Source organism: Pristiophorus japonicus, unplaced genomic scaffold (genome assembly GCF_044704955.1).
Source record: "Pristiophorus japonicus isolate sPriJap1 unplaced genomic scaffold, sPriJap1.hap1 HAP1_SCAFFOLD_1012, whole genome shotgun sequence".
Taxonomy (NCBI): Eukaryota; Metazoa; Chordata; class Chondrichthyes; family Pristiophoridae; genus Pristiophorus; species Pristiophorus japonicus.
This window is the reverse complement of record NW_027250663.1, coordinates 95026-122970: the sequence shown is the minus strand read 5'-3', so window position 1 is coordinate 122970 and position 27945 is coordinate 95026. Positions and strand designations below refer to the sequence as shown.

Genomic DNA, 27945 nt, shown 5'->3' with positions numbered 1-27945 from the left:
ATTGCTCTATTCCTATCTAGATGTCCCGCTATTTCTTCCTTAATGATAGTTTCAAGCATTTTCCCCACTACAGATGTTAAACTAACCGGCCTATAGTTACCTGCCTTTTGTCTGCCCCCCCTTTTTTAAACAGAGGCGTTACATTAGCTGCTTTCCAATCCGCTGGTACCTCCCCAGAGTCCAGAGAATTTTGGTAGATTATAACGAATGCATCTGCTATAACTTCCGCCATCTCTTTTAATACCCTGGGACGCATTTCATCAGGACCAGGGGACTTGTCTACCTTGAGTCCCATTAACCTGTCCAGCACTACCCCCCTAGTGATAGTCTCAAGGTCCTCCCTTCCCACATTCCTGTGACCAGCAATTTTTGGCATGGTTTTTGACGAGGGGATTAAATGTAGTATCTCCAAATTTGCGGATGACACTAAGTTGGGTGGCAGTGTGAGCTGCGAGGAGGATGCTATGAGGCTGCAGAGCGACTTGGATAGGTTAGGTGAGTGGGCAAATGCATGGCAGATGAAGTATAATGTGGATAAATGTGAGGTTATCCACTTTGGTGGTAAACACAGAGAGACTATTATCTGAATGGTGACAGATTAGGAAAAGGGGAGGTGCAACGAGACCTGGGTGTCATGGTACATCAGTCATTGAAGGTTGGCATGCAGGTACAGCAGGCGGTTAAGAAAGCAAATGGCATGTTGGCCTTCATAGCGAGGGGATTTGAGTACAGGGGCAGGGAGGTGTTGTTACAGTTGTACAGGGCCTTGGTGAGGCCATACTTGGAGTATTGTGTACAGTTTTGGTCTCCTAACCTGAGGAAGGACATTCTTGCTATTGAGGGAGTGCAGCGAAGGTTCACCAGACTGATTCCCGGGATGGCGGGACTGACCTATCAAGAAAGACTGGATCAACTGGGCTTGTATTCACTGGAGTTCAGAAGAATGAGAGGGGACCTCATAGAAACGTTTAAAATTCTGACGGGGTTAGACAGGTTAGATGCAGGAAGAATGTTCCCAATGTTGGGGAAGTCCAGAACCAGGGGTCACAGTCTAAGGATAAGGGGTAAGCCATTTAGGACTGAGATGAGGAGAAACTTCTTCACCCAGAGAGTGGTGAACCTGTGTAATTCTCTACCACAGAAAGTTGTTGAGGCCAATTCACTAAATATATTCAAAAAGGAGTTAGATGAAGTCCTTACTACTAGGGGAATCAAGGGGTATGGTGAGAAAGCAGGAATGGGGTACTGAAGTTGCATGTTCAGCCATGAACTCATGCAGGCTCGAAGGGCTGAATGGCCGACTCCTGCACCTATTTTCTATGTTTCTATCTGTTTTTATGTTTTGCGCAAGTTTACTTTCGTAATCTATCTTTCCTTTCTTTATTGCTTTCTTAGTCATACTTTGCTGTCGTTTAAAATTTTCCCAATCTTCTAGTTTCCCACTAACCTTGGCCACCTTATACGCATTGGTTTTTAATTTGATACTCTCCTTTTATTTCCTTGGTTATCCACGGCTGGTTATCCCTTCTCTTACCGCCCTTTTTCACTGGAATATATTTTTGTTGAGCACTATGAAAGAGCTCCTTAAAAGTCCTTCACTGTTCCTCAATTGTGCCACCGTTTAATCTATGTTCCCAGTCCACTTTAGCCAACTCTGCCCTCATCCCACTGTAGTCCCCTTTGTTTAAGCATAGTATGCTCGTTTGAGACACTACTTCCTCACCCTCAATTTGTATTACAAATTCAACCATATTGTGATCACTCATTCTGAGAGGATCTTTTACTAGGAGATCGTTTATTTTTCCTGTCTCATTACACAGGACCAGATCTAAGATAGCTTGCTCCCTTGCAGGTTATGTAACATACAGTTCTAAGAAACAATCCCATATGCATTCTATGAATTCCTCCTCCAGGCTACCCCATGCGATTTGATTTGACCAATCGATATGTAGGTTAAAATCCCCCATGATTACTGCCGTTCCTTTTTCACATGTCTCCATTATTCCCTTGATTATTGGCCGCCCCACCGTGAAGTTATTATTTGGGAGCCTAAAAACTACAGCCACCAGTGACTTTTTCCCCTTACTACCTCTAATCTCCACCCACAATGATTCAACATTTTGTTCATTAGAGCCAATATCGTCTCTCACAACTGCCCTGATATCAGAGTGTAGTGTAACAAAATTTGCAGATGACAGAAAGATTAGTGGGAAAGAGGGTTGTGTAGAGGACACAGAGAGGCTGCAAAGAGATTTAGATAGGTTAAGCGAATGGGCTAAGGCAGATGGAATACAATGTCGGAAAGTGTGAGGTCATCCACCTTGGGGGGGAAAAAAAACAGTGAAAGGGAATATTATTTGAATGGGGAGAAATTACAACATGCTGCGGTGCAGAGGGACCTGGGGGTCCTTGTGCATGAATCCCAAAAAGTTAGTTTGCAGGTGCAGCAGGTAATCAGGAAGGCGAATGGAATGTTGGCCTTCATTGCGAGAGGGATGGATTACAAAAACAGGGAGGTCCTGCTGCAACTGTATAGGGTATTGGTGAGGCCGCACCTGGAGTACTGCGTGCAGTTTTGGTCACCTTACTTAAGGAAGGATATACTGGCTTTGGAGGGGGTACAGAGACGATTCACTCGGCTGATTCCGGAGATGAGGGGGTTACCTTATGATGATAGATGGAGTAGACTGGGTCTTTACTCGTTGGAGTTCAGAAGGATGAGGGGTGATCTTATAGAAACATTTAAAATAATGAAAGGGATAGACAAGATAGAGGCAGAGAGGTTGTTTCCACTGGTCGGGGAGACTAGAACTAGGGGGCACAGACTCAAAATACAGGGGAGTCAATTTAAAACCGAGTTGAGAAGGAATTTCTTCTCCCAGAGGGTTGTGAATCTGTGGAATTCTCTGTCCAAGGAAGCAGTTGAGGCGAGCTCATTGAATGTATTCAAATCACAGATGGATAAATTTTTAACCAATAAGGGAATTAAGGGTTATGGGGAGCGGGCGGGTAAGTGGAGCTGAGTCCACGGCCAGATCAGCCATGATCTTTTTGAATGGCGGAGCAGGCTCGAGATGGCGAGATGGCCTACTCCTGTTCCTAATTCTTATGTTATGGTTCTCAGTTGCTGCCCCAGATCGTGGATGTTAAACCAGCCTGCCCCAGGAAAGTGAAGCCGGGCTGGGTCGAGTTAGGCGAATTCAGCCCCTCGATCTGATTATGCATCTCCTTTGCAGGTTCCGCTTCTTCCCAGGCCTTCAGACAACTTGACTTTCCCGCAAAGGCAGCAGGGCAGCGAGAGAGGCGGCGACGGCGGGCACAGATGGAGACAGAGAGCGCGATGATCATCGAGCACCAGTACATGTGCTCAGAGTGCGGCCAGCTGTACAACACGCTGGAGGAGGTGTTGCTGCACCAGCAGACTCATGTGGGCCTGCATGTCTACGTGTGCCCCGAGCTGGGCGAGTCGGAGATCAAGGAACTGGGCCTGGCGCACAGCGTCGTGTGTGAGGCAGAGAACCGGTTCCAGTGCTTGGAGTGCGGGCAGCTGTTGAACACCCCGGAGGAGCTGCTGCAGCACCAGGGAATGCACGCCAAGGGCAGGCTGGTCTGCGGCAAGCTGGAGATTGGCAGCCACGTCAGTCTAGCAGAGAGCAGCCACCATTACGAATGTTCGGAATGTAAGCAGGTCAGTGTTGCTCGAACTATGAACAAGTGCCTGCGGTACAATGATTGTAATATAAAAGCCTTCAAATTCCAACCAAACCATTCCCGAACCGCACTATCGGCAGGAGCTCAAGGCTTTGGAGAGGGTGCAGAGAAGGTTTACCAGAATGGTACCATTGTTAGAAATAGCCAAGTTTAAGGCTATCTTTAGTCACTTTAATAATCAGGATCGACTGTAAAAAAAAACAATCTTGTGGATATATTGTGTTTAATCAAAGTTTAAGACAATATAACACATTAGTTATATAGCAAAAACATACAATGGTTACAGGTAGTTGATACCGATTCTGATCGGGCAAACGGCTGGCGCACGTGAGCAGTTCTCTGGCTTGCAGTCTCTTTCTCTGTCTAGAACTTCCTTCGGTAAAGCATGGGATCACTCAAAGTGTTTGACCAGCTCAACTTCTGTTTCACCCTCCCCTCACACCATTTGTGCAGTCAATCTCTTTAGGGGTGGGCAGGTCTGACATGGGATATTGACCAGGCCTTTTGATCCCTCTTTCCCCCCCCCCCCCAAAAAAAAAACTTAATATCCAATAAGGTTTCTAGTTCTTTGTCTCGATTCTTGTTTCAAGAACCCGCCCTAAAGATGTCTTAATATCCAGGGCAAAGTGGCAAGTTGGATCCAAAATTGGCTCGGAGGCAGGAAGTAAAGGGTAATGGTTGATGGGTGTTTTAGTGACTGGAAGGCTGTATCCAGTGGGGTTCCGCAGGGCTCAGTGCTGGGTCCCTTGCTTTTTGTGGTATATATATCAATGACTTGGACTTAAATGTTGGGGGTATGATTAAGAAGTTTGCAGATGACACCAAAATAGGCTGTGTGGTTGAGAATGAAGAAGAAAGCTGTGGATTGCAGGAAGATATCAATGTACTGGTCTGGTGGGCAGAACAGTGGTAAATGGAATTCAATTTGGATAAGTATGAGGTAATGCATTTGGGGAGGTGGAACAAGGCAAGTAAATACATATTAAATGGTGCGACACTGAAAAGTGTGGAGGATAAAAGGGACTTTGGCATGCAGGTCCACTGATCCCTGAAGGTAGCAGGACAGGTAGATAAGATGGTTTAGAAGGCATACGGAATGCTTGCCCTTATTAGTCGAGGCATGGAATACATGAGCAAGGACGTTATGCTTGACTTGTATAAAACACTGGTTAGGCCGCAGCTGGAGCACTGCATGCAGTTCTGGTCACCACATTACAGGAGCGATGTGATTGCACTGGAAAGGGTGCAGAGGAGATTTTCAAGAATGTTGCCTGGACTTTTGGAGAATTTTGACTGAGGAAAGATTGGAGATGCTAGGTCTGTTTTCTTTGGAACAGAAGAGGCTGAGGGGAGACTTGATTGAGGTGTATAAAATGATGAGGGGCCTGGATAGAGAGAATAGGAAGAGCCTGTTTCCCTTGGCAGAGGGGTCAACAACCAGGGAGCATAGATTTAAAGTAAACCCTCACCACATTTTAAAAATACTTGCAAGTGCTGCAACCTACAGGTTTACGGACCAAGAGCTGGAAAGTGGGATTAGGCTGGATAGCTCTTGGTCGGCTAGTGCGGACACAATGGGCCGAAATGGCCTCCTTCCGTGCTGTACTTTTCTGTGATCTTGGCCACATGTCATTCTCTGTTTACACTAACCCAGTGTTTTGTCCTTTGGAAATCATTTCATCTCTCTCGTCCCTCTCCTCCTCTTTGATCCCATGAGGCCAAACCAGAAAACTGCTCGCTCAGCTGTCGTTATCTCCTTTATGACGCAGCAACACATTTACATTAACTCTCTCAACTTCCATCCATTCTAAGTCTCTAAAACAATTTGTTGCAGAAAGACACACAAACAAAACTGAGGCTTTAACTTGAAAACCACAGATAATGATTGTCATAGTGCTGAATGCTATAACACCTCAGCTGAGTACCAAGACATTAGCATTTCTAAGCATTCTGAGTCGACACGTTGTCTCCAATTCTAAACAACGATTTAAAGCGCTGCATTTGTATCAGTTTTATACATCTTTAGGCATCCCTGATTTCCAACACCAGGGATGGTGGACTCCAAATACGGGGAGAGACTACAGAAACTGGGGTTGTTCTTCAAGCAGAGCTGGTTAAGGGGAGATTTAATAGAGGTGTTCAAAATCATGAGGGCTTTTGATAGAGCAGATAAGGAGAAATTGTTTCCACTGGCAGGAGGGTTGGTTACCAGAGGATACAGATTTAAGGAAATTGGGAAAAGAAAGAGGGGGTGATAATTTTTTATGATGATCTGGGATAAGAGCATGAGGAATCGGAGCCCCTTGAGCCTGCTCCGCCATTCAATAAGATCATGGCTCATCATCGACTTCAACTGTACTTCCCTGCCTGATCCCCATAGCCTTTGATTCCCGTAGAGTCCAAAACTCTGTCAATCTCCACCTTGGATATACTCAACGAGTAAGTGTCCACAGCCCTCTGAGTAAAGACATTTCTCCTCATTCCAGTCTTAAATGGCTGACCCTTTATCCTGAGACTGCCCCCTAGTTCTAGAGTCTGCAGGCAGGGCAAACAACCTCTCAGCATCTACTCTGTCAATCCCCCTCAGAATCTTGTATGTTTCAATGAGATCAGCTCTCATTTTTCTAAACTCCAGGGAGTATAGGCCCAATCTTCTTAATCTCTCCATAGGACAACCCTCATTCCAGGAATCAATCTAGTGAACCTTTGTTGCAACCCCTCGAAGGCAAGTATATCCTTCCCCAGTTACAGAGACCAGAACTGTACTCAGTACTCCAGGTGTGGTCTTACCAAAATTCTGTACTATTGGAACAAGATTTCCTTACTCTTGTACTTGCAATAAAGGTAAATATACCACTTGCCTTCCTAATTGCTTGCTGTACCTGCATGTTACCACCTTGTGTTTCATGTACTGTACCAGGACACCCAAATCCCTCTGAGCATCAGCATATAACAGTTTTTCAACATTTTAAAATATTCTGTTTTTCTGTTCCTACCTCACATTTCCCCACATTATACTCCATCTGCCACCTTCTTGCCCACTCACTTAACCTGTCTCCATCCCTTTGCAGACTCTTTGTGGTCCTCACAGCTTACTGTCCCACCTAGCTTTGTATTATCAGCAAACTTGGCTACATTATACTTGGTCCTTTCATCTAAGTAATTAATATAGATTGTAAATAGTTGAGGCCCCAGAACCAATCCTTGTGGCACCCCACTAGTAACAGCCTGCCAACCTGAAAATGACCTTTTTATTCCTACTCTATTTTCTGTGCTTTAACCAATCCGCTATCCATGCTAATATATTATCCCAACCCTATGAGCCCATATCTTGTGCAGCATCCTTTTGTGTGGCACCTTATCAAATGCCTTTTGGAAATCCAAATATACTACATCCACTGGTTCCCTTTTATCTACCCTATTAGTTACATCCTCAAAAAAACTCTTAATAGATTTGTCAACCATGATTTCCCTTCAATGTTGACTCTGCCTAATCATATTATGATTTTCTTAGTGCCCTGTTACCACTTCCTTAAAAATGGATTCCAGCATTTTTCCGACAACTGTGCTCTTGTAGAGAGCCAGCACAGACCTCCTCCTGTGTTGTAACCATTCTATGATTCTGATGTCCGGCTAACTGGCCTGCTTTCTTTCTCCCTCCTTTCTTGAATAGCGGTATTTCATTTGCTGCCTTCCAATCCACTGGGACCGTTCCTGAATCTTGGAAATTTTGGAAGATGACAACCAATGCATCCACTATCTCTGCAGCCAGCCTTTACAGAACCCTAAGATGTAGGTTTTCAGGTCCAGGGAATTTATCGACTTTCAGTCCCATTAATTTCTCCAGTGCTATTTTTTTACTAATACTAATTTCTTTCAGCTCCTCATTTTCGCTAGACCCTTGGTGGTTCTTTGTATCATCAGCAAACTTGGATATATTACATTTGGTCCCCTCATCCAAATCATTGATATAGATTGTGCATAGCTGAGGCCCAAGAACTGATCCTTGCGTTAGCTCACTAGTTACAGTCTGCCAACCCGAAAATGACCCATCTATTCCTACTCTCTGTTTTCTGTCCGTTAACCAATCCTCAATCTCAAGAGCGCTAATTTTGTTTAATAACCTCTTGTGTGGCACCTTATCGAATGCCTTCTGAAAATCAAAATAAACTACATCTACTGGTCCCCCCCTTATCTATTCTGCTAGTTGCAACCTCAAAAAAACGAACTGATTCGCCAAACATGATTCCCTTTCATAAATCCGTGTTGACTCTGCCCAATCCTATTATTATTTTCTAAGTGCCCTGTACCACGTCTTTAATAATAGATTCTAGCATTTTCCCTACGACTGATGTCAGGCTAACTGGACAGTTGTTTCCCATTTTCTCTCTCCCACCTTTCTTAAATAGTGACATTTGCTATCTTCCAATCTGGGAACTGTCCTAGAATCTATAGAATTTTGGAAGATGACAACCAATGCATCCACTATCTCTAAGGCCACCTCTTTCAAAACCCTAGCATGTAGGCCATCAGGTCCAGGGGAATTATCGGCTTATAGTCCCATTAATTTCTCCAGTACTTTTTTTTTTTTACAAATACTAATTTCTTTACCTCACTCTCATTAGACCCTTGGCTCCCCACTATTTCTGGTATGTTTCTTGTGTCTTCTACTGTGAAGACATATAAAATATTTGTTAAACGCCTCTGCCATTTCCTTATTCCCATAATAATTTCTCCTGTCACAGCCTCTAAGGGACCCACGATTACTTTCGCTGCTCTCTTCCTTTTTGCATTCTGGTAGACATAGACATAGACCTAGACCTAGACATAGAAATTAGGTGCAGGAGCAGATCTTTCGGCCCTTCGAGCCTGCACCGCCATTCAACAAGATCATGGCTGATCATTCAACCTCAGTACCCCTTTCTTGCTTTCTCTCCATACCCCTTGATCCCTTTAGCCGTAAGGGCCATATCTAACTCCCTTTTGAATATATCTAATGAACTGACCTCAACAACTTTCTGCGGGAGAGAATTCCACAGGTTAACCACTCTCTGAGTGAAGAAGTTTCTTCTCATCTCGATCTTAAATGACTTACCTCTTATTCTTAGACTGTGATCCCTGGTTCTGGAACTCCCCAGCAACGGGAACATTCTTCCTGTCTCTAACCTGCCCAATCCCGTCAGAATTTTATATGTTTCGATGAGATCCCCTCTCATTCTTCTGAACTCTAGTTGATCCAGTCTCTCTTCGTATGACAGTCCAGCCATCCCTGGAATCAGTCTGGTGAACCTTCGCTGCACTCCTTCAATAGCTAGAACGTCCTTCCTCAGATTGGGAGACCAAAACTGAACACAATATTCCAGGTGTGGCATCACCAAGGCTCTGTACAATTGCAGTAAGACCTCCCTGCCCCTGTACTCAAATCCCCTCGCTATGAAGACCAACATGCCATTTGCCACCTTCACCGCCTGCTGTACCTGTATGCCAAACTTCAATGACTGATGTACCATGACACCCAGGTCTCGTTGCACCTCCCCTTTTCCTAATTTGTCACCATTCAGATAATCTGTCTTCCTGTTTTTGCCACCAAAGCGGATAACCTCACATTTATCCACATTATACTGCATCTGCCATGCATTTGCCCATTCACCTAACCTATCCAAGTCACCCTGCAGCCTCTTAGCGTCCTCCTCACACTTGGGTACAAGCCCTTACAATCTATTTTTATATTTCTTGCTAGTTTACTCTTTGATTCTATTTTCTCCCTCTTAATTTTTTGGTCATCCTTTGCTGGTTTCTAAAACTCTCCCAGTCCTCAGGCATGCTACTCTTGGCAATATTATAAGCCTCTTTTAATCTAATACTGTCTTTAACCTGTTCAGTTTGCCCTGGATGAATCCCGTGGAGTTTTTATTTCTCAATGGAATATAATATTTATTTGAGAATTATGAAAAATCACATTGCCATATCTTTTAATCTAATTTTCCATTCTACCTGAGTCAACTCACCCCTCATATATATGTAATTGGTTTATTTAAGTTTAATACTCTAGTTTTGAACTTAAGTAGGCCACTCTAAAACTCCGTGAAATTCTGCCTATTATGATCACACTTCCTCAGAGGACCCCTTACCATGCGATTACTAATTAACCCTGTCTCATTGCACGAGACAGGGTCTAAACTAGACTCTTCCCTGATCGGTTCCATGACTTAATTGTTCAAGGATAGTGCTTGAATCCATTCTGTCCTCCAAAATATTCTTGAACATTTGATTTATCCAGTCTATGTGAAGATTAAAGTCCCCCCACAATTTTTGCATTACCTTTGTTACAAGATACACTGATTTGATTAAAAAAATCCTCTGTCTAACGGTATAGTTACTGTTCGGAGGGCCAATAAATCATTCCCACCAGTATTTTCTACCCCTTGTTATTTCTTATCTCCATCCATATTGATTCTACTTCCCGCTTGTCTGAGCCAAGATCCTTCATCACATTTGTCCTTGTGTCATCCTTTATTATCAGGGCTACCCCTCTCACGCACCACCTTCACCACTCTGCCTGTCTTTTTGAAACGTCAAGTACCCTGGAATATTTAGTTCCCAACCGTGGTCAACTTGCAACCATGCCTCTGCAATGGCTATTAGATCAAAGCCATTTATCTCCATTTGTGCCACAAATTCCTCTATCTGGTTGTGACTCCTTTGTGAATTCAGAAAAAGAGCCTTTAATTTTGACCTTTAGCCATTTTCCCCTGATTTGATCTTATTTGCTGATGCACATTTACCGTTGAACTCTGTCTCTTCCTGTCGCACTCTGCTTATCTTTACCCAAAGCGCTGCACAGCTCTATTGCCCTGACTTCTTGTTACATTTATAGCTTTCCCTTCACCTGAACCCTTCTTGCCCCCCGCCTTTAGTTTAAAGCCCTAACTACAGCCCCAGTTATTCGATTTGCCAACACCGATCCCAGCTCGGTTCAAGTGGAACCCATCCCAACAGAAGAGCCCACTCTTTCCCCAGTACTGGTGCTAGTGCCCCATGAATCGAATGGGATGCACCACATGAAAAGATGGTAGCAGCATATAGCTCGAATGGCCGCTTCCCGTCCTCTGATTCTCTACTGACTGACCTGTTCAAGCTGTTTCTGCAATTGTTTTAGCACAATTATTCATTCTATCCTCTCAAAGATAAGTTGTGCCTTGACGAAAAGTTTTGAGCTCGACAACACTGGGGTACACAACTGGTGGGTACAGGTCTGTCACTGTAAACACTGGGGTACACAACTGGTGGGTACAGGTCTGTCAGTGTATAACACTGGGGTACAGTACTGGTGGGTACAGGTCTGTCACTATATAACACGGGTACAGTACTGGTGGGTACAGGTCTGTCACTGTATAACACTGGGGTACACAACTGGTGGGCACAGGTCTGTCACTGTAAACACTGGGGTACACAACTGGTGGGTACAGGTCTGTCAGTGTATAACACTGGGGTACAGTACTGGTGGGTACAGGTCTGTCACTATATAACACGGGTACAGTACTGGTGGGTACAGGTCTGTCACTGTATAACACTGGGGTACACAACTGGTGGGCACAGGTCTGTCACTATATAACACGGGTACAGTACTGGTGGGTACAGGTCTGTCACTGTAAACACTGGGGTACAGTACTGGTGGATACAGGTCTGTCAGTGTATAACACTGGGGTACAGTACTGGTGGGTACAGGTCTGTCACTATATAACACGGGTACAGTACTGGTGGGTACAGGTCTCACTGTATAACACTGGGGTACACAACTGGTGGGTACAGGTCTGTCACTGTATAACACTGGGGTACAGTACTGGTGGGTACTGGTCTGTCACTATAACTGAGGTGTACAGTACTGGTGGGTACAGGTCTGTCACTATATAACACGGGGGTACAGTACTGGTGGGTACAGGTCTGTCACTGTACAACACTGGGATACAGTACTGGTGGGTACAGGTCTGTCACTGTATAACACTGGGGTACACAACTGGTGGGTACAGGTCTGTCACTGTATAAAACTGGGGTACAGTACTGGTGGGTACAGGTCTGTCACTATAACACTGGGGTACAGTACTGGTGGGTACAGGTCTGTCACTGTATAACACTGGGGTACAGTACTGGTGGGTACAGGTCTGTCACTGTATAACACTGGGATACAGTACTGGTGGGTACAGGTCTGTCACTGTATAACACTGGGGTACAGTACTGGTGGGTACAGGTATGTCACTGTATAACACTGGGGTACAGTACTGGTGGGTACAGGTCTGTCACTGTATAACACTGGGGTACAGTACTGGTGGGACTAAAGGCGGACAAGTCCCCTGGACCTGATGGCTTGCATCCTAGGGTCCTAAAAGAATTGGCTGCAGAGATGGTTGTAATCTACCAAACTTCCCTGGATTCTGTGAAGGTCCCAGCGAATTGGAAAACCGCAAATGTAACGCCCCTATTTTTAAAAAAAGGAGGCAGACAGAAAGCAGGAAATTATAACCTCTGTCGTTGGGAAAATGCTGGAGTCCATTATTAAAGAAGCAGTAGCAGGACATTTGGAAAAGCATAAATCAATTAAGCAGAGTCAGCTTGGTTTTATGAAAGGGAAATAATTTTTGACAAATTTGCTGGAGTTCTTTGAGGATGTAACGAGCAGGGTGGATAAAGGGGAAACCAGTGGATGTGGTGTATTTGGATTTCCAGAAGGCATTCGATAAGGTGCCACATAAAAGTTTACTGCACAAGATAAAAGTTCATGGGTTGAGGATTGGCTAACTAACAGAAAACAGAGAGTCAGGATAAACGGGTCATTTTCCGGTTGGCAAACAGTAACTAGTGGGGTACCGCAGGAATCAGTGCTGGGTCCTCAACTATTTACAATCTATATTAATGACTTGGATGAAGGGACCGAGTATAATGTAACCAAGTTTGCTGATGATACAAAGGTGGGTGGGAGAGGAAATTGTGAGGTGGACCCACAAAATCTGCAAAGGGATATAGACAGGCTAAGTGAGTGGCAAACATTTGGCAGACGGAGTATAACGTAGGAAAATGTGAGGTTATCCACTTTGGCAAAATAAATAGAAAAGCAAATTATAATTTAAATGGAGAAAGATTGCAAAGTGCTGCAATACAGAGAGACCAGGGGGTCCTTGTGCATGAAATACAAAAGGTTAGTATGCAGGTACAGCAAGTGATCAGGAAGGGAAATGTAATGTTGGCCTTTATTGCACGGGGGATAGAGTATAAAAGCAGGGAAGTCTTGCTACAACTGTACAGGGTATTGGTGAGTCCACACCTGGAGTACTAGGCACAGTTTTGGTCTCCATATTTAAAGAAGGATCATCATCATAGATGGTCCCTCGAACAAGGATGACCTGCTTCCACGAGTTCACGGATGTTTCAATGTGGGACCCGATGTTCCAGTCCTGAACTCCAATGGAGAGGGTGGAAGATGTCAGTGCGTGGATTTTTTTAACGTGTGGTGATCGTTGCACACCAGCCACCACACGGGCTTGACAGAGCTGGGCCTTTATCCAGTGGCAAGAGTTAATGAATGACTGGAGACCTGCTCTGCTGCACGGACTTAGTGCACACACATATCGCAGTGTGGGCTGTCCCGTGCTGCCCTTTCTGGGCCCATACCCTCATTCATCGCACTTCCGCCACGATCTCTCACAGCTCCTCTGCTGTACCAGGGCATCGCCGATGCTCCTGCCCCCGCTCCAAACGGCGACCTGGGTCATGATGATGTCACCCAGTCGCCCACCTCGAAACCGTCACACATTTGTGCCAGCTTGCGCTGGAAGCTGCAGTGGCACACTGCGGAGATGTTCTCTCGCAGATCGGGGTGGCCCATGATGTCCCAGGGCCTGGTTCTCCAGCTCACAGGTCGGGTCGGCCCATGATGTCCCAGGGCCTGGTTCTCCAGCTCACAGATCGGGGTGGCCCATGATGTCCCAGGGGCCAGCGCTCCAGCTCTTGGTCGGGGTGGCCCATGATATCGCAGGGCCTGGTTCTCCAGCTCACAGGTCGGGGTGGCCCATGATGTCCCAGGACCTGGTTCTCCAGCTCACAGGCTGGGGCGGCCCATGATGTCTCAGGGCCTGGTTCTCCAGCTCACAGGTCGAGGCGGCCCATGATATCCCAGGGCCTGGTTCTCCAGCTCACAGGTCGGGGCGGCCTTGATGTCCCAGGGGCCAGCGCTCCAGCTCACAGGTCGAGGCGGCCCATGATGTCCCAGGGCCTGGTTCTCCAGCTCACAGGTCGGAGTGGCCCATGATGTCCCAGGACCCGGTGCTCCAGCTCACAGGTCGGGGTGGCCCATGATGTCCCAGGGCCTGGTTCTCCAGCTCACAGGTCGGGTCGGCCCATGATGTCCCAGGGCCTGGTTCTCCAGCTCACAGATCGGGGTGGCCCATGATGTCCCAGGGGCCAGCGCTCCAGCTCTTGGTCGGGGTGGCCCATGATATCGCAGGGCCTGGTTCTCCAGCTCACAGGTCGGGGTGGCCCATGATGTCCCAGGACCTGGTTCTCCAGCTCACAGGCTGGGGCGGCCCATGATGTCTCAGGGCCTGGTTCTCCAGCTCACAGGTCGAGGCGGCCCATGATATCCCAGGGCCTGGTTCTCCAGCTCACAGGTCGGGGCGGCCTTGATGTCCCAGGGGCCAGCGCTCCAGCTCACAGGTCGAGGCGGCCCATGATGTCTCAGGGCCTGGTTCTCCAGCTCACAGGTCGGAGTGGCCCATGATGTCCCAGGACCCGGTGCTCCAGCTCACAGGTCGGGGTGGCCCATGATGTTCCAGGGCCTGGTTCTCCAGCTCATAGGTCGGGGCGGCCGATGATGTCCCAGGACCTGGTTCTCCAGCTCACAGGTCGGGGTGGCCCATGATGTTCCAGGGCCTGGTTCTCCAGCTCACAGGTCGGGTCGGCCCATGATGTCCCAGAGCCTGGTTCTCCAGCTCACAGGTCGGGGTGGCCCATGATGTCCCAGGGCCTGGTTCTCCAGCTCACAAGTCGGGGTGGCCCATGATGTCCCAGGACCTGGTTCTGCAGCTCACAGGTCAGGGTGGCCCATGATGTCCCAGGACCCGGTTCTATTTAATTAAGGAGATACTTTCATTGGAGGCTGTTCAGAGAAGGTTCACTAGGTTGATTCCAGGGATGAGGGGGTTGACATGAAGATAGGTTGAGTAGGTTGGGACTACATTTATTGGAGTTCAGAAGAATGAGAGATGATCTTATCGAAATATATAAGATAATGAGAGGGCTCGATAAGGTGGATGCAGAGAGGATATTTTCACTCCTACGGGAAAACTAAAACTCGAGGGCACAGTCTCGGAATAAGGGGCCGCCCATTTAAGACTCCGATGAGGAGGAATTTCTTCTGAGAATTGCAAATCTGTGGAATTCTCTTGCCCAAAGAGCTTGGAAGCTAGGTCATTGAATATATTTAAGGCGGAGATACATTTTTGAGCGATTCAGGGAATAAAGGGTTATCGGGAGCGGGTAGGGAAATGGAACTGAGTCCATGATCAGATCAGCCATGATCTTATTAAATAGCGGAGTAGGCTCGAGCGGTCAAATGGCCTACCTCTGCTCCTATTTCTTGTGTTCTTGTGGGTACAGGTCTGTCATTTTATAACACTGGGGTACAGTACTGGTGGGTACAGCTTTGTCTCTAACACTGGGGTACAGTACTGGTGGGTATAGATCTGTCACTGTATAATAGGGCACAGTACTGGTGGGTACAGGTCTGTCACTGTATAACACGGGTACAGTACTGGTGGGTACAGTACTGGCGGGTATAGGTCTGTAACTGTATAACACTAGGGTACAGTACTGGTGGGTACAGGTCTGTCATTGAAACACGGTACAATAATGGTGCAGGTCTGACACTAACTCGAGTATATTACTGGTGGGTACAGCTCTATCACTGTATAACACTGGGGTACAGTACTGGTGGATACAGGTCTGTCACTAATGTTGGGGTATACCACTGGTGGGTACAGGTCTGTCACAGTATAACACTGAGGTACAGTATTGCTGGGTACAGGTCCGTCACTGTATAAACAGAAAATAGGTACAGGAGTCGGCCATTCGGCCCTTCGAGCCTGCACCACCATTCAATAAGATCATGGCTGATCATTCCCTCAGTACTCCTTTCCTGCTTTCTCTCCATACCCCTTGATTCCTTTTAGCCGTAAGGGCCATATCTAACTCCCTCTTGAATATATCCAATGAACTGACATCAACAACTCTCTGCGGCAGGGAATTCCACAGGTTAACAACTCTCTGAGTGAAGAAGTTTCTTCTCATCTCAGTCCTAAATTTCCAACCCCGTATCCTGAGACTGTGACCCCTTGTTCTAGACTTCCCAGCCCGGGGAAACTTCCTCCCCGCATCCAGTCTATCCAACCCCGTTAGAATTTCTTACGTTTCAATGAGATCCCCTCTCATTCTTTTAAACTCTAGTGAACACAGGCCTAGTCAACCCAATCTCTCCTCATACGACAGTCCTGCCATCCCAGGAATCAGTCTGGTGAACCTTCGCTGCACTCCCTCTATGGCAAGTATATCCTTTCTTAGGCAAGGAGACCAAAACTGCACACAATACTCCAGGTGTGGTCTCACCAAGGCCCTGTATAACTGTAGTAAGACATCATTGCTCCTGTACTCAAATCCTCTTGCAATGAAGGCTTCCGAACTGCTTGCTGCACCTGCATGTTTGCTTTCAATGACTGGTGTACAAGAACACTCAAGTCCCTCTGTACATCGACACTTCCCAAGCCATCACCATTTAAATAATACTTTGTCCTTATGTTTTTCCTACCAAAGTGGATAACTTCACATTTATCCACGTTATACTGCACCTGCCATGTGTTTGCCCACTCACTTAACCTATCTAAATCGTCTTGCAGCGTCTTTGCATCCTCCTCACAACTCACAATCCCACCTAGTTTTGTGTCGTCAGCAAACTTGGAAATATTACATTTGGTTCCCTCATCCAAATCATTTTTATATATTGTGAATAGCTGGGCCCAAGCACTGATCCCTGTGGTACTCCACTAGTCACTGCCCACCACCCCAAAAAAGACTCGTTTATTCCTACTCCCTGTTTCCTGTCAGTTAACCAATTTTCAATCCATGGCAAGACACTAATCTCAATCCTATGTGCTTTAATTTTACACACTAACCTCTTATGTGGGACTTTATCAAAGGCCTTCTGAAAATCCAAATACACTACATCCACTGGTTCTCCCTTATCTATTCTATCAGTTACATCCTTAAAATCTCCAGTAGGTTTGTCAAACATGATTTTCCTTTCATAAATCCATGTTGACTTTGTTTAATCCTGTTGATATTATCTAAGTGTGCCGTTATCACATCTTTTATAATAGACTAGCATTTTCCCTACCACTGATGTTAGGCTAACCGGTCTGTAGTTCTCCGTTTTCTCTCCCTCCTTTTTTAAATATTGCCACCCTCTAATCTGCAGGAACTGTTCCATAATCTATAGAATTTTGGAAGATGACAACCAATGCATCTAATATTTCCATGGCTACCTCTTTTAGTACTCTGGGATGCAGATCATCAGGCCCTGAGGATTTATCTGCCGTCAGTCCCATTAGTTTCTCCAGCACTATTTTCTTACTAATTATCATTTCCTTTAATCCCTCTTGCTCACTAGACCCTTGGTTCCCTACCATTTCTGGGATGTTATTTATGTCCTCTTCCATGAAGACAGAACCAAAGTATTTATTTAATTGTTCTGCCATTTCCTTGTTCCCCATTACAAATTCTCCCACTTCTGTCTGTAAAGGACCTAAATTTGCCTTCACTAATCTTTTTCTTTTTACGTACTTGTAGAAACTTTTGCAGTTGGTTTTTATGTTCCTTGCAAGTTTACTCTCATACTCTATTTTTCCCCTGTTAATCAATCTCTTGGTCCTTTTTTGCTGAATTCTAAACTGCTCCCAATCCTCAGGCTTGCTACTTTTTCTGGCAACTTTGTAGAACTCCTCTTTGGATCTAATATTTTCCTTAATTTCTTTTGTTAGCCATGGGTGGGCCACTTTTCCTTTTGTGTTTATACGCCAGAAAGGAATGTATAACTGTTGCAATTCATGCATTCGTCCCTTAAATATTAGCCATTCCCTGTCCACCGTCCTGCCTTTTAATGAATTTTCCCAAACTATCATAGCCAATTCATTCCGCATACTTTCGTAATTTCCTTTGTTTAGATTTCGGACCCTAGTTTCGGATTGGACTGCTTCACTTTCCACCTTAATAAGAATTTCAATCATGTTATGGTCACTCTTCCCAAATGGACCCCGCACAACAAGACTGTTAATTAACCCCTTCTCATTACACAATACCCAATCTAAGATAGCCTGTTCCCTAGTAGGCTCCTCAACATACTGGTGTAAAAAACCATCTCGTACACACTCCAGGAATTCATTTGCCTCAGTATTATTACTAATTTGGTTTGGCCAGTCTCTATGTAGATTAAAGTCACCTACGATTACTGTAGTACCCTTGCTACATGCATCTCTAATTTCCTGTTTGATGCCGTCTCCTACACTACCACTACTGTTTGGTGGCCTATAGACAACTCCCACCAATGTTTTCTGCCCCTTGGTGCTCCTTAGCTCCAGCCAGACTGATTCTACATTTTGATTTTCTGAGCCAATATCCTTTCTCACTATTGCTCTAATTTCATCCTTTACTAACAACGCAACACCACCTCCTCTTCCTTTTTGCCTGTCCTTCCTAAATATCGAATATCCTTGGATATTCAGTCCCCAACTCTGGTTACCCTGCAACCATATCTCCGTAATTGCAACTATATCGTATCCATTTACATCTATTTGCGTTGTTAATTCATCCACCTTATTACAGATGCTTCGTGCATTCAGATACAATGCTTTTAAATTTGTCTTTTTAACATTATTAGACATCTTAACATTAATTTCTACTATAGCTCCATTTGTCTTATCGTTATTTTTTCTTACCTGGACCCTATTTATTTGTACACTTTTGTTTGTATGCTCTGTCCCTTCCCTATATAATCTGGTTATCCTTACCACAATCACTTTCCTACATTGCTTCCTTTTCTTTTCTCTTTAGCATTCTAGTTTGCTCTCGACTGCAACCCCCACCCCTATTTAGTTTAAAGCCCTATCTACCTCCCTAGTTATTCGGTTTGCTAGGACTCTGGTCCCAGCATAGTTCAGGTGTAGTCCGTCCCCACGGAACAGCTCTCTCTTTCCCGAATATTGGTGCCGATGCCCCACGAATCGAAACCCACTTCTCCCACACCAACCTCTGAGCCACGCATTCATCTCCCGGATTCTATTGACCCTATGCCAATTTGCTCGTGGCTCAGTTAATAATGCAGAGATTATTACCTTTGTGGTTCTGCTTTTCAATTTAGTCCCTAGCTGTTCAAACTGTCTCAGCAGAATCTCTTTCTTTGTCCTACCTATGCCATTGGTACCTACGTGTACCACGACAACTGGATCCTCCGCCCCCCACTCCAAGTTCTTCTCCAGCCCGGAGGAAATGTCCTTTACCCTGGCACCAGATAGGCAACACAGCCTTCTGGACGCATGCTCTCGGCTGCAGAGAACTCTATCTATCCCCCTAACTATACTGTCCCCTACTAAAAACCATCTGCCTCTTTACTCCCCCGACTTGAATGGCTTTCTGCACTACAGTGCCTTGGTCAGTCGGTTCATCCACCCCGCAGTCTGCACACTTGTCCACAAGGGTTGCAAGAACTTCAAATCTATTGGACAAGTGCAGGGACTGAGGCTCCTGCAATACTACCTCCTGGATCCCCGTACCTGCCTCACTCACAGTCCCACCCTTCTGTCCCTGACCACGTGTCAATTCTAAAGTAATTAATCTCGAGGGTGTGGCTGCCTCCTGGAACAAAAGGTCCAGGTAACTTTCTCCCTCCCCGATGTCTCGCAATGTCTGCAGCTCGGACTCCAGCTCCTCAACTCGGAGTCAAAGTTTGTGGAGCCGCAGAAACTTACCGCAGAAACTTACTGCAGAAACTTACCGCAGATGTAGTCGCCCTGGACCAAAACCTCCAGAAGCTCCCACATATTGCAGCAGCAACCTAGCTCTTGTTTTCCCATTATATTATTGAATTAATTAGTGTAACATTAATCAAGTATTTACCCTATATAGTTTATTAAATTAGTTAAACAAATAAAGGTTAGTTTTTAGTATTTAATTATATGCTATATGCTAATTTAAAGAAAAACTTGGCCCACAATCACTACCAATCTGTGATGTCACACAGCAGAGTTCTCCTCACCCTGAGCCATGCGATCTCCTGGGAGAGGCAAAAAAAACCAGATAAAAACCCAGGCCAATTGAGGAAAAAATCTGGGAAAATTCCTCTCTGACCCAACCAGGCGATGGAAACTAGTTCAGGAGATCACACTGGCCGCATGCTATGACTTTTATCCCCACTCTCGGGCCTCAGTCTGCTCCCGCTCAGGTATGCTGCCGCTCTGCGGAAACAGTTAGGAAAAACAAGGCAAAGCAACACCTCCCACCCCCCACTTCACCTAACTCTCCCACTTACCAAACTCTGGTTTTCTCACTCTGAGCTGCAGCACTCCTTGGTCAGTCTGCTCATCCACCCCGCAGTCTGCACACTTGTCCAATCGATTTGAGGTTCTTGCAACTCTTGAGGACAAGTGCAGGGACTGAGGCTCCTGCAATACTACCTCCTGTATCCCCTGGTGGGTACAGGTCTGTCACTGTATAACACTGGGGTACAGTACTGGTGGGTACAGGTCTGTCACTGTATAACACTGGGGTACAGTACTGGTGGGTACAGGTCTGTCACTGTATAACACTGGGGTACAGTACTGGTGGGTACAGGTCTGTCACTGTATAACACTGGGGTACACAACTGGTGGGTACAGGTCTGTCACTGTATAACACTGGGGTACAGTACTGGTGGGTACAGGTCTGTCGCTGTATAACACTGGGGTACAGTACTGGTGGGTACAGGTCTGTCACTGTATAACACTGGGGTACAGTACTGGTGGGTACAGGTCTGTCACTATATAACACTGGGGTACAGTACTGGTGGGTACAGGTCTGTCACTGTATAACACTGGGGTAAAGTACTGGTGGGTACAGGTCTGTCACTGTATAACACTGGGATACATTACTGGTGGGTACAGGTCTGTCACTGTATAACACTGGGGTACAGTACTGGTGGGTACAGGTCTGTCACTGTATAACACTGGGGTACAGTACTGGTGGGTACAGGTCTGTCACTGTATAACACTGGGGTACAGTACTGGTGGGTACAGGTCTGTTACTGTATAACACTGGGGTACAGTACTGGTGGGTACAGGTATGTCACTGTATAACACTGGGGTACAGTACTGGTGGGTACAGGTCTGTCACTAACACTGGGTTACAGTACTGGTGGGTACAGGTCTGTCACTGTATAACACTGGGGTACAGTACTGGTGGGTACAGGTATCACTGTATAACTGGGGTACAGTACTGGTGGGTATGGGTCTGTCACTGTATAACACTGGGTTACAGTACTGGTGGGTACAGGTCTGTCACTGTATAACACTGGGGTACAGTACTGGTGGGTACAGGTCTGTCACTCTATAACGCTGAGGTACAGTACTGGTGGGTACAGGTCTGTCACTGTATAACACTGGGGTACAGTACTGGTGGGTACAGGTCTCACTGTATAACACGGGTACAGTACTGGTGGGTACAGGTCTGTAACTGTATAACACTGGGGTACAGTACTGGTGGGTACAGGCCTGTCACTGTATAACACTGGGGTACAGTACTGGTGGGTACAGGTCTCACTGTATAACACTGGGGTACAGTACTGGTGGGTACAGGTCTGTCACTGTATAACACTGGGTTACAGTACTGGTGGGTACAGGTCTGTCACTGTATAACACTGGGGTACAGTACTGGTGGGTACAGGTCTCACTGTATAACACTGGGGTACAGTACTGGTGGGTATGGGTCTGTCACTGTATAACACTGGGGTACAGTACTGGTGGGTACAGGTCTGTCAGTGTATAACACGGGTACAGTACTGGTGGGTACAGGTCTGTCACTGTATAACACTGGGGTACAATACTGGTGGGTGCAGGTATGTCACTGTATAACACTGGGGTACAGTACTGGTGGGCACAGGTCTGTCACTGTATAACACTGGGGTACAGTACTGGTGGGTACAGGTCTGTCACTGTATAACACTGGGGTACAGTACTGGTGGGTACAGGCCTGTCACTGTATAACACTGGGGTACAGTACTGGTGGGTACAGGTCTCACTGTATAACACTGGGGTACAGTACTGGTGGGTACAGGTCTGTCACTGTATAACACTGGGGTACAGTACTGGTGGGTACAGGTCTGTCAGTGTATAACACGGGTACAGTACTGGTGGGTACAGGTCTGTCACTGTATAACACTGGGGTACAATACTGGTGGGTACAGGTATGTCACTGTATAACACTGGGGTACAGTACTGGTGGGCACAGGTCTGTCACTGTATAACACTGGGGTACAGTACTGGTGGGCACAGGTCTGTCACTGTATAACACTGGGGTACAGTACTGGTGGGTACAGGTCTGTCACTGTATAACACTGGGGTACAGTACTGGTGGGTACAGGTCTGTCACTGTATAACACTGGGGTACAGAGCACTACATGGGGTGGCAATATATATTAGCATGGATTGAGGATTGGTTAACAAACAGAAAACATAGAGTAGGAATAAACAGGTCATTTTTGGGTGGCAGGCTGTAACTCGTGGGCTGCGGCAAGGATCAGTGCTTGTGCCTCAGCTATTTACAATCTATCATTGACTTGGATGAGGGGACTTAGTGTAATGAACATATAGGAACATAGGAACAGATGTAGGTCATTCAGCCCCTCGAGCCTGTTCTGCCATACAATGCGATCATGGCTGATTTGCGACCTAACTCCATATACCCGCCTTTGGCCCATATCCCTTAATACATTTGGTTAACTAAAATCTGTCAATCTCTGATTTTAAATTAACAATTGATCTAGCATCAGTTGCCGTTTGTGGAAGAGAGTTCCAAACATCCACCACCCAAGTTTGCTGACGATACAATGATAGGTGGGAAAGCTGTAAGGAGGACGCAAGGAGCCTGCCTCGGGATTTAGACAGGTTAGCTGATTGGCCATGGACGTGGCGGATGGAATATAATGTGGAGAAATGTGAAGTTATCCACTTTGATAGGAAAAATAAAAAAGCAGAATATTCTTTAAATGGTGAGAGATTGGGAAATGTTGTTGTTCAGAGGAACCTGGGTGTTCTTGTACACAAATCACAAAGTTAACATCCAGGTACAGCAAGCAATTAGGAAATCACAGGGTATATTGGTTTTTATTACAAAGGGATTTGAGTATAAGAGTAAAGACATCTTACTGCACTTATATAGGGCCTTAGAGGGGGTGCAACAAAGATTCACGAGACCGATTCCTGGGAAGAAGGGAGATTGAGTAGACTAGGCCGATATTCTCTCGACTTTAGCAGAATGAGAGGTGATCTCATTGAAATGTATAAATTCCTTGAGTGGCTTGACGGGGTAAATGCAGGGAGGCTGTTTCCCCGGGCTGGGGAGTCGAGCACCAGGGGTCACAGTCGCAGTATAAGGGGTCGGCCATTTACGACTGAGATGAGGGGGAATTTCTTCACTCAGAGGGTGGTGAATCTTTGGAATTCTGTACCCGAGAGGCCTATGGATGCTCAGTCATCAAGTACATTCAGACAGATTGATAGAGTTTTGGAATCAAGGGATAGTGCAGGAAAATGGAGTTGAGGTAGATTAGCCACGATCTTGTTGAATGGCGGAGAAGGCACAAAGAGCCGAATGTCCTACTCCTTTTCCTCATTCTTATAGTTCTTATGAGAAAGGATCGTACGAGGGGTTGAGAAAATGGGTGGTGATCGAGGAAAAAGTTGACGTTGCCAACAGCCGGTCTGAACTGTAAACCGCAAAAAGCAGGCGTATGGTGCGGTGAATTTCCCCAAGCAGTGTGTGGTCGCTAGTTTTTCATCTATCAGCTGTGGCTCAGTGGGTAGCACCCTTGCCTCCGAGTCAGAAAGTTGTGGGCACAAGTCGCACTCCAGGGACTTGAGCACAAAAATCTGGGCTGACCCTCCAATGCAGTGCTGAGGGAATGCAGTGCTGAGGGAGCGCTGCACTGTCGGAGGTGCCGTCTTTCAGATGTGCCGTCAAACCCAGGCTCAGTCTGCTCTCTTAGGCGGACATAAGAGATCCCATGGCACTATTCTGAAGAACAGGGGAGTTCTCCCTGCTGTCCTGGGGCCAATATTTATCCCTCAACTAATATAACGAAAACAGATTTTCAGGTCGTTATCACATTGCTGTTTGTGGGAGCTTGCTGTGCGCAAGTTGGCTGCCGCGATTCATAAGAAATAGAAGCAGGAGCAGGCCACCTGGCCCCTCGAGCCTGCTCTGTCATTGAATAAGATCATGGCTGATCTGATCATGGGCTCAGCTCCACTTCGCTGCCCGCTCCCCATAACCCTTGGAGTGATGAGGTCGGGGCGGAGGAGTGGCGAGAGTTCGTAGAGGGATGTGATTGGGGGCCCAGGGGCAGCACGGGCCAGCCCACACTGCGACGTGTGTGCGCTAGGCCCGTGCAGCAGAGCTGGTCTCCAGTCCTGGTTAACCCTTGCCACTGGACCAAGACCGAGCTCTGTCAAGCCCGTGTGGTGGCTGGTGTGCAACGGTCATCCCACGTTAAAAACATCCACCCACAGGCATCTTCCACCCTTCAACATGCAGTTCAGGATCTGGAATATTAGGTCCTTCATTGAAACACCTGTGAACTCCTCCCTTTTTGGCGTGGAAGCTAATCATCCTCGCTTCGAGGGGCTGTCTATGATGATGATTCCCTTATCGCTCAAAAATCTGTGTATCTCCGCCTTAAATATATTCAGTGACAATATTTCTTGCGTCACAACAGTGATTACACTTCAAAAAGTACTGCATTGGCTGTAAAGCGATTTGGGAGGTCCGGTGGCCGTGAAAGGCGCTATATAAATGCAAGTCTTTCTTTCTCTTTGATGATTTCTCTGCTCTTTGCCCTTCAGATCTTCTTCAGCTCGGAAGATGTGCTGGCTCACCAGCAGCACCACAGTAAGCAGCCCCCGGGTGGCGCGGAGTACGTGGAGTTTGGGGCTCAGGACAGTGACCAGTTTCACCAGGTGCTCCTGGGCGAGCAGCTGCAGCAGTGCTCGGAGTGCGGCCAGGTTCTGAGCACCATGGAGGAGTTCCTGCAGCACCAGGGTTTGCACGCCAAGGCTCCGTCGCAGGACAGCGGCGAGTCCCCGGAGCCCGGGGCCCCCGAGACGCAAGGAGCGCAGCTGGGGCCGGCCGGCTCGCCGCCATACGTGTGCCCAGGGTGCGAGGACTCGTTCGCCGCACCGCACCACCTGCTCGCGCAGCAGGCGTCCCACGGGCAGGCCCTCGGCGGCCCCACGAGCCACGGCGACACGCTGGACTTTCACCGTCCGGGGGCCGAGCTGCCGGGGCCCCCGCTGGTAACCCGGGGCGACCAGCAGGGACTGAGCCACTGTGCCGAGGGTCAGAGTCCGGTGCCGCAGCCCACGGGGGCAGAGTGTGCCGGGCTTCCCGCAGGACCGGGTGCCGCCGGAGAGGCCGAGGGCGTGGGGTGCATGGATCTGGTGCCGGGGGATGCGGGGAGCTCGGCTTTGGTGCCGGGCGGCGTGCGCTGCTCGCTCTTGGTGCCGGGGGTGGTGCGGAGCTCGCTCCCGGCCCCCGATGTTGCGGGGAGCTCGGGTCTGGCGTCGGGGGACCATTCCTACGAGAGCGCGGCGGCGCCGATCGAGCCGGCTGGGCCACGCGTCCCGGCCGGCGAGCTGCACCCGCTGCCTGGCTCTCGGGAACCGCACACTTGCACGGCAGCGCAGCCCCGGGAGGTGGCGACACGGCCAGCCGAGCCCGACACGGTGCCGGGTCGGCGTCCAGGCGGCAAGGAGGGGTCGGAGAGCCCGGCAGAGCAGCCGGCTCCGTGCAAGGAGCAGCCGCTGGAGTGCGACGAGTGTGCCAAGACCTTCACCACCGCCCGCCGGCTGCTGCAGCACCGCAAGAGCCACCAGAGCCAGGCCCACGACTGCCCGGACTGCAAGCGCTCCTTCAAGAAGGCCTCGTCGCTGGAGCAGCACCGCCGCAGCCACAAGGGCGAGGTGCTGTACCTGTGCACCGACTGTGGCCGGGGCTTCAGCACCGAGGCCTCGCTGGTGCAGCACCGGCGCCTGCACACCGACGACCCGCTGCACCGCTGCGGCCAGTGTGGCAAGGCCTTCAACAACATGACCAAGTTCCTGTACCACCGGCGCACGCACTCCGCCGCCCCCGGCAAGCCCGCCCCGGCCAAGAAGGAGGAGGCTGTGGCGGTGTCGGCGGCCCCGGAGGCGCCCGCCGACCGCGAGGCCGAGCCGGCGGCCCTCCCCAGCGCCGGGCCGCTCTACGAGTGCGGGCTGTGCGGCCAGGAGTTCGGCCGGCAGTCGCAGCTCCTGCGCCACCGGCGGCTGCACAACTGCGAGCGCCGGCACAAGTGCCAGGTGTGCGGCAAGGCCTTCCGCAAGCCGGTGCACGTCCGCAACCACATGCGGACCCACACCGGCGAGCGGCCCTTCCAGTGTGCCGAGTGTGGCAAGACCTTCACCACCCTGGCCAACCTGATGCGGCACCACCAGATCCACACCGGCGAGCGGCCCTACAAGTGCGAGTTCTGCGGCCGGGCCTTCGCCCAGTCCTCCAACCTGCAGCAGCACCGCCGTATCCACACCGGCGACCTGCCCTTCAAGTGCCCCGACTGCCCCAAGGCTTTCGGCCGGGCCTCCAAGCTGCTGGCCCACCGCTACTGCCACACCGGCGAGCTGCCCTACCGCTGCGAGGACTGTGGCAAGGGCTTCACCCGCCAGCGCCGGCTGGAGCTGCACCGGCTGGCCCACACCGGCGAGACCCCCCACCGCTGCCCCGACTGCGGCCGGCAGTTTGCCGCCGGCACCCAGCTGGAGGATCACCGCTGCGCCGGCCACTGCGCCCGGGCCCATGAGTGCGCCGACTGTGGCAAGCGCTGTGGCTCTGCGGCCAGCCTGGCCCTGCACGGCCGCAGCCACTCGGGCGAGCGGCCCTTCGGCTGCGGGCAGTGCGGCAAGCGCTTCTCCAGCGCCGCCGGCCTGCAGCTGCACGAGCGCCGGCACTCGGGCGAGCGGCCCCACCACTGCCTGGACTGCGGCAAGCGCTTCGGCTCGTCCTCGGGCCTGCTGCTGCACCGGCGCACCCACACCGGCGAGCGGCCCTTCCAGTGCGCCGACTGCCCCAAGGCCTTCAAGCAGTCCAACCACCTGCGGGAGCACCGGCGCACCCACACCGGCGAGCGGCCCTATCGCTGCGAGACGTGCGGCAAGGGCTTCGTGCAGTCCATGCACCTGCTCGACCACCGGCGCATCCACACGGGCGAGCGGCCCCACCCCTGCCCCAAGTGCGGCAAGAGCTTCAAGACCCCGTCCAACCTACGCAGCCACCGCCGCACCCACGCCGAGCCCACCATCGTCTGCACCGAGTTCGGCGAGACCTTCGCCATCATCGAGTCCATCGATGCCATTCCCACCGCCATCGTGGAGACCATCGAGATCTACCAGACCACCCTGGATGACAACATCCAAGTCGACGGCTTTGTATAGAAGGCTGGGGAAAGGGTTGCTCCATCTTTTCTTCCCAGGACCATGAACAGAAAAGCTGAGCGTTGAGCTCCTGCTGCTGGGGACTGGGGAGGGGAGGGGCGTTAATATGTATATTTTCAAAGGTTTATAAAGCAAATAATGTAGATTTCAAGTTTTTTTTTTTGCTGGTTTGAGCAGAATGTGCTTGTGGCCTATGAACTGGGGGGAGTGGGGGGGGGTGACTGGGTTCCAGTTTGTCCTGTTTCGTGTGAAATAGAAAAATTGTTCGTGAACTGTTTCCCGGTCTTGTCATTTTGTGATCTGTCAAAAGTGCAAAGCTTTCTGATTAATCCGCAGGCTGCATTTCCAACCTTGCTTGCCGTTCAACCCCAAGCAGGAAACTATCGACCAGTTAGCCTAACATCTGTGGTTGGGGAAAATGTTG

The 27945-nt window shown here is 48.6% G+C and overlaps 1 protein-coding gene across 1 annotated transcript; it reads left to right on the top strand.

Annotated features, from left to right (window-relative positions):
• Positions 1-3240: 3240 nt before the first annotated feature.
• Positions 3241-27719, top strand: LOC139241261 (zinc finger protein 271-like). Its single transcript, XM_070869912.1, has 2 exons — positions 3241-3688; positions 24900-27719. The coding sequence occupies exons 1-2, from the start codon at positions 3323-3325 to the stop codon at positions 27519-27521; spliced, it is 2988 nt and encodes a 995-aa protein (XP_070726013.1). The 5' UTR covers positions 3241-3322; the 3' UTR covers positions 27522-27719.
• Positions 27720-27945: the final 226 nt, after the last annotated feature.

Coding starts and splice junctions, on each gene's coding strand:
- LOC139241261 (XM_070869912.1), top strand. CDS start 3,323: ATGGAGACAGAGAGCGCGATGATCATCGAGCACCAGTACATGTGCTCA. Junction 3,689..24,899: donor AATGTTCGGAATGTAAGCAG/GTCAGTGTTGCT, acceptor TTTGCCCTTCAG/ATCTTCTTCAGCTCGGAAGA.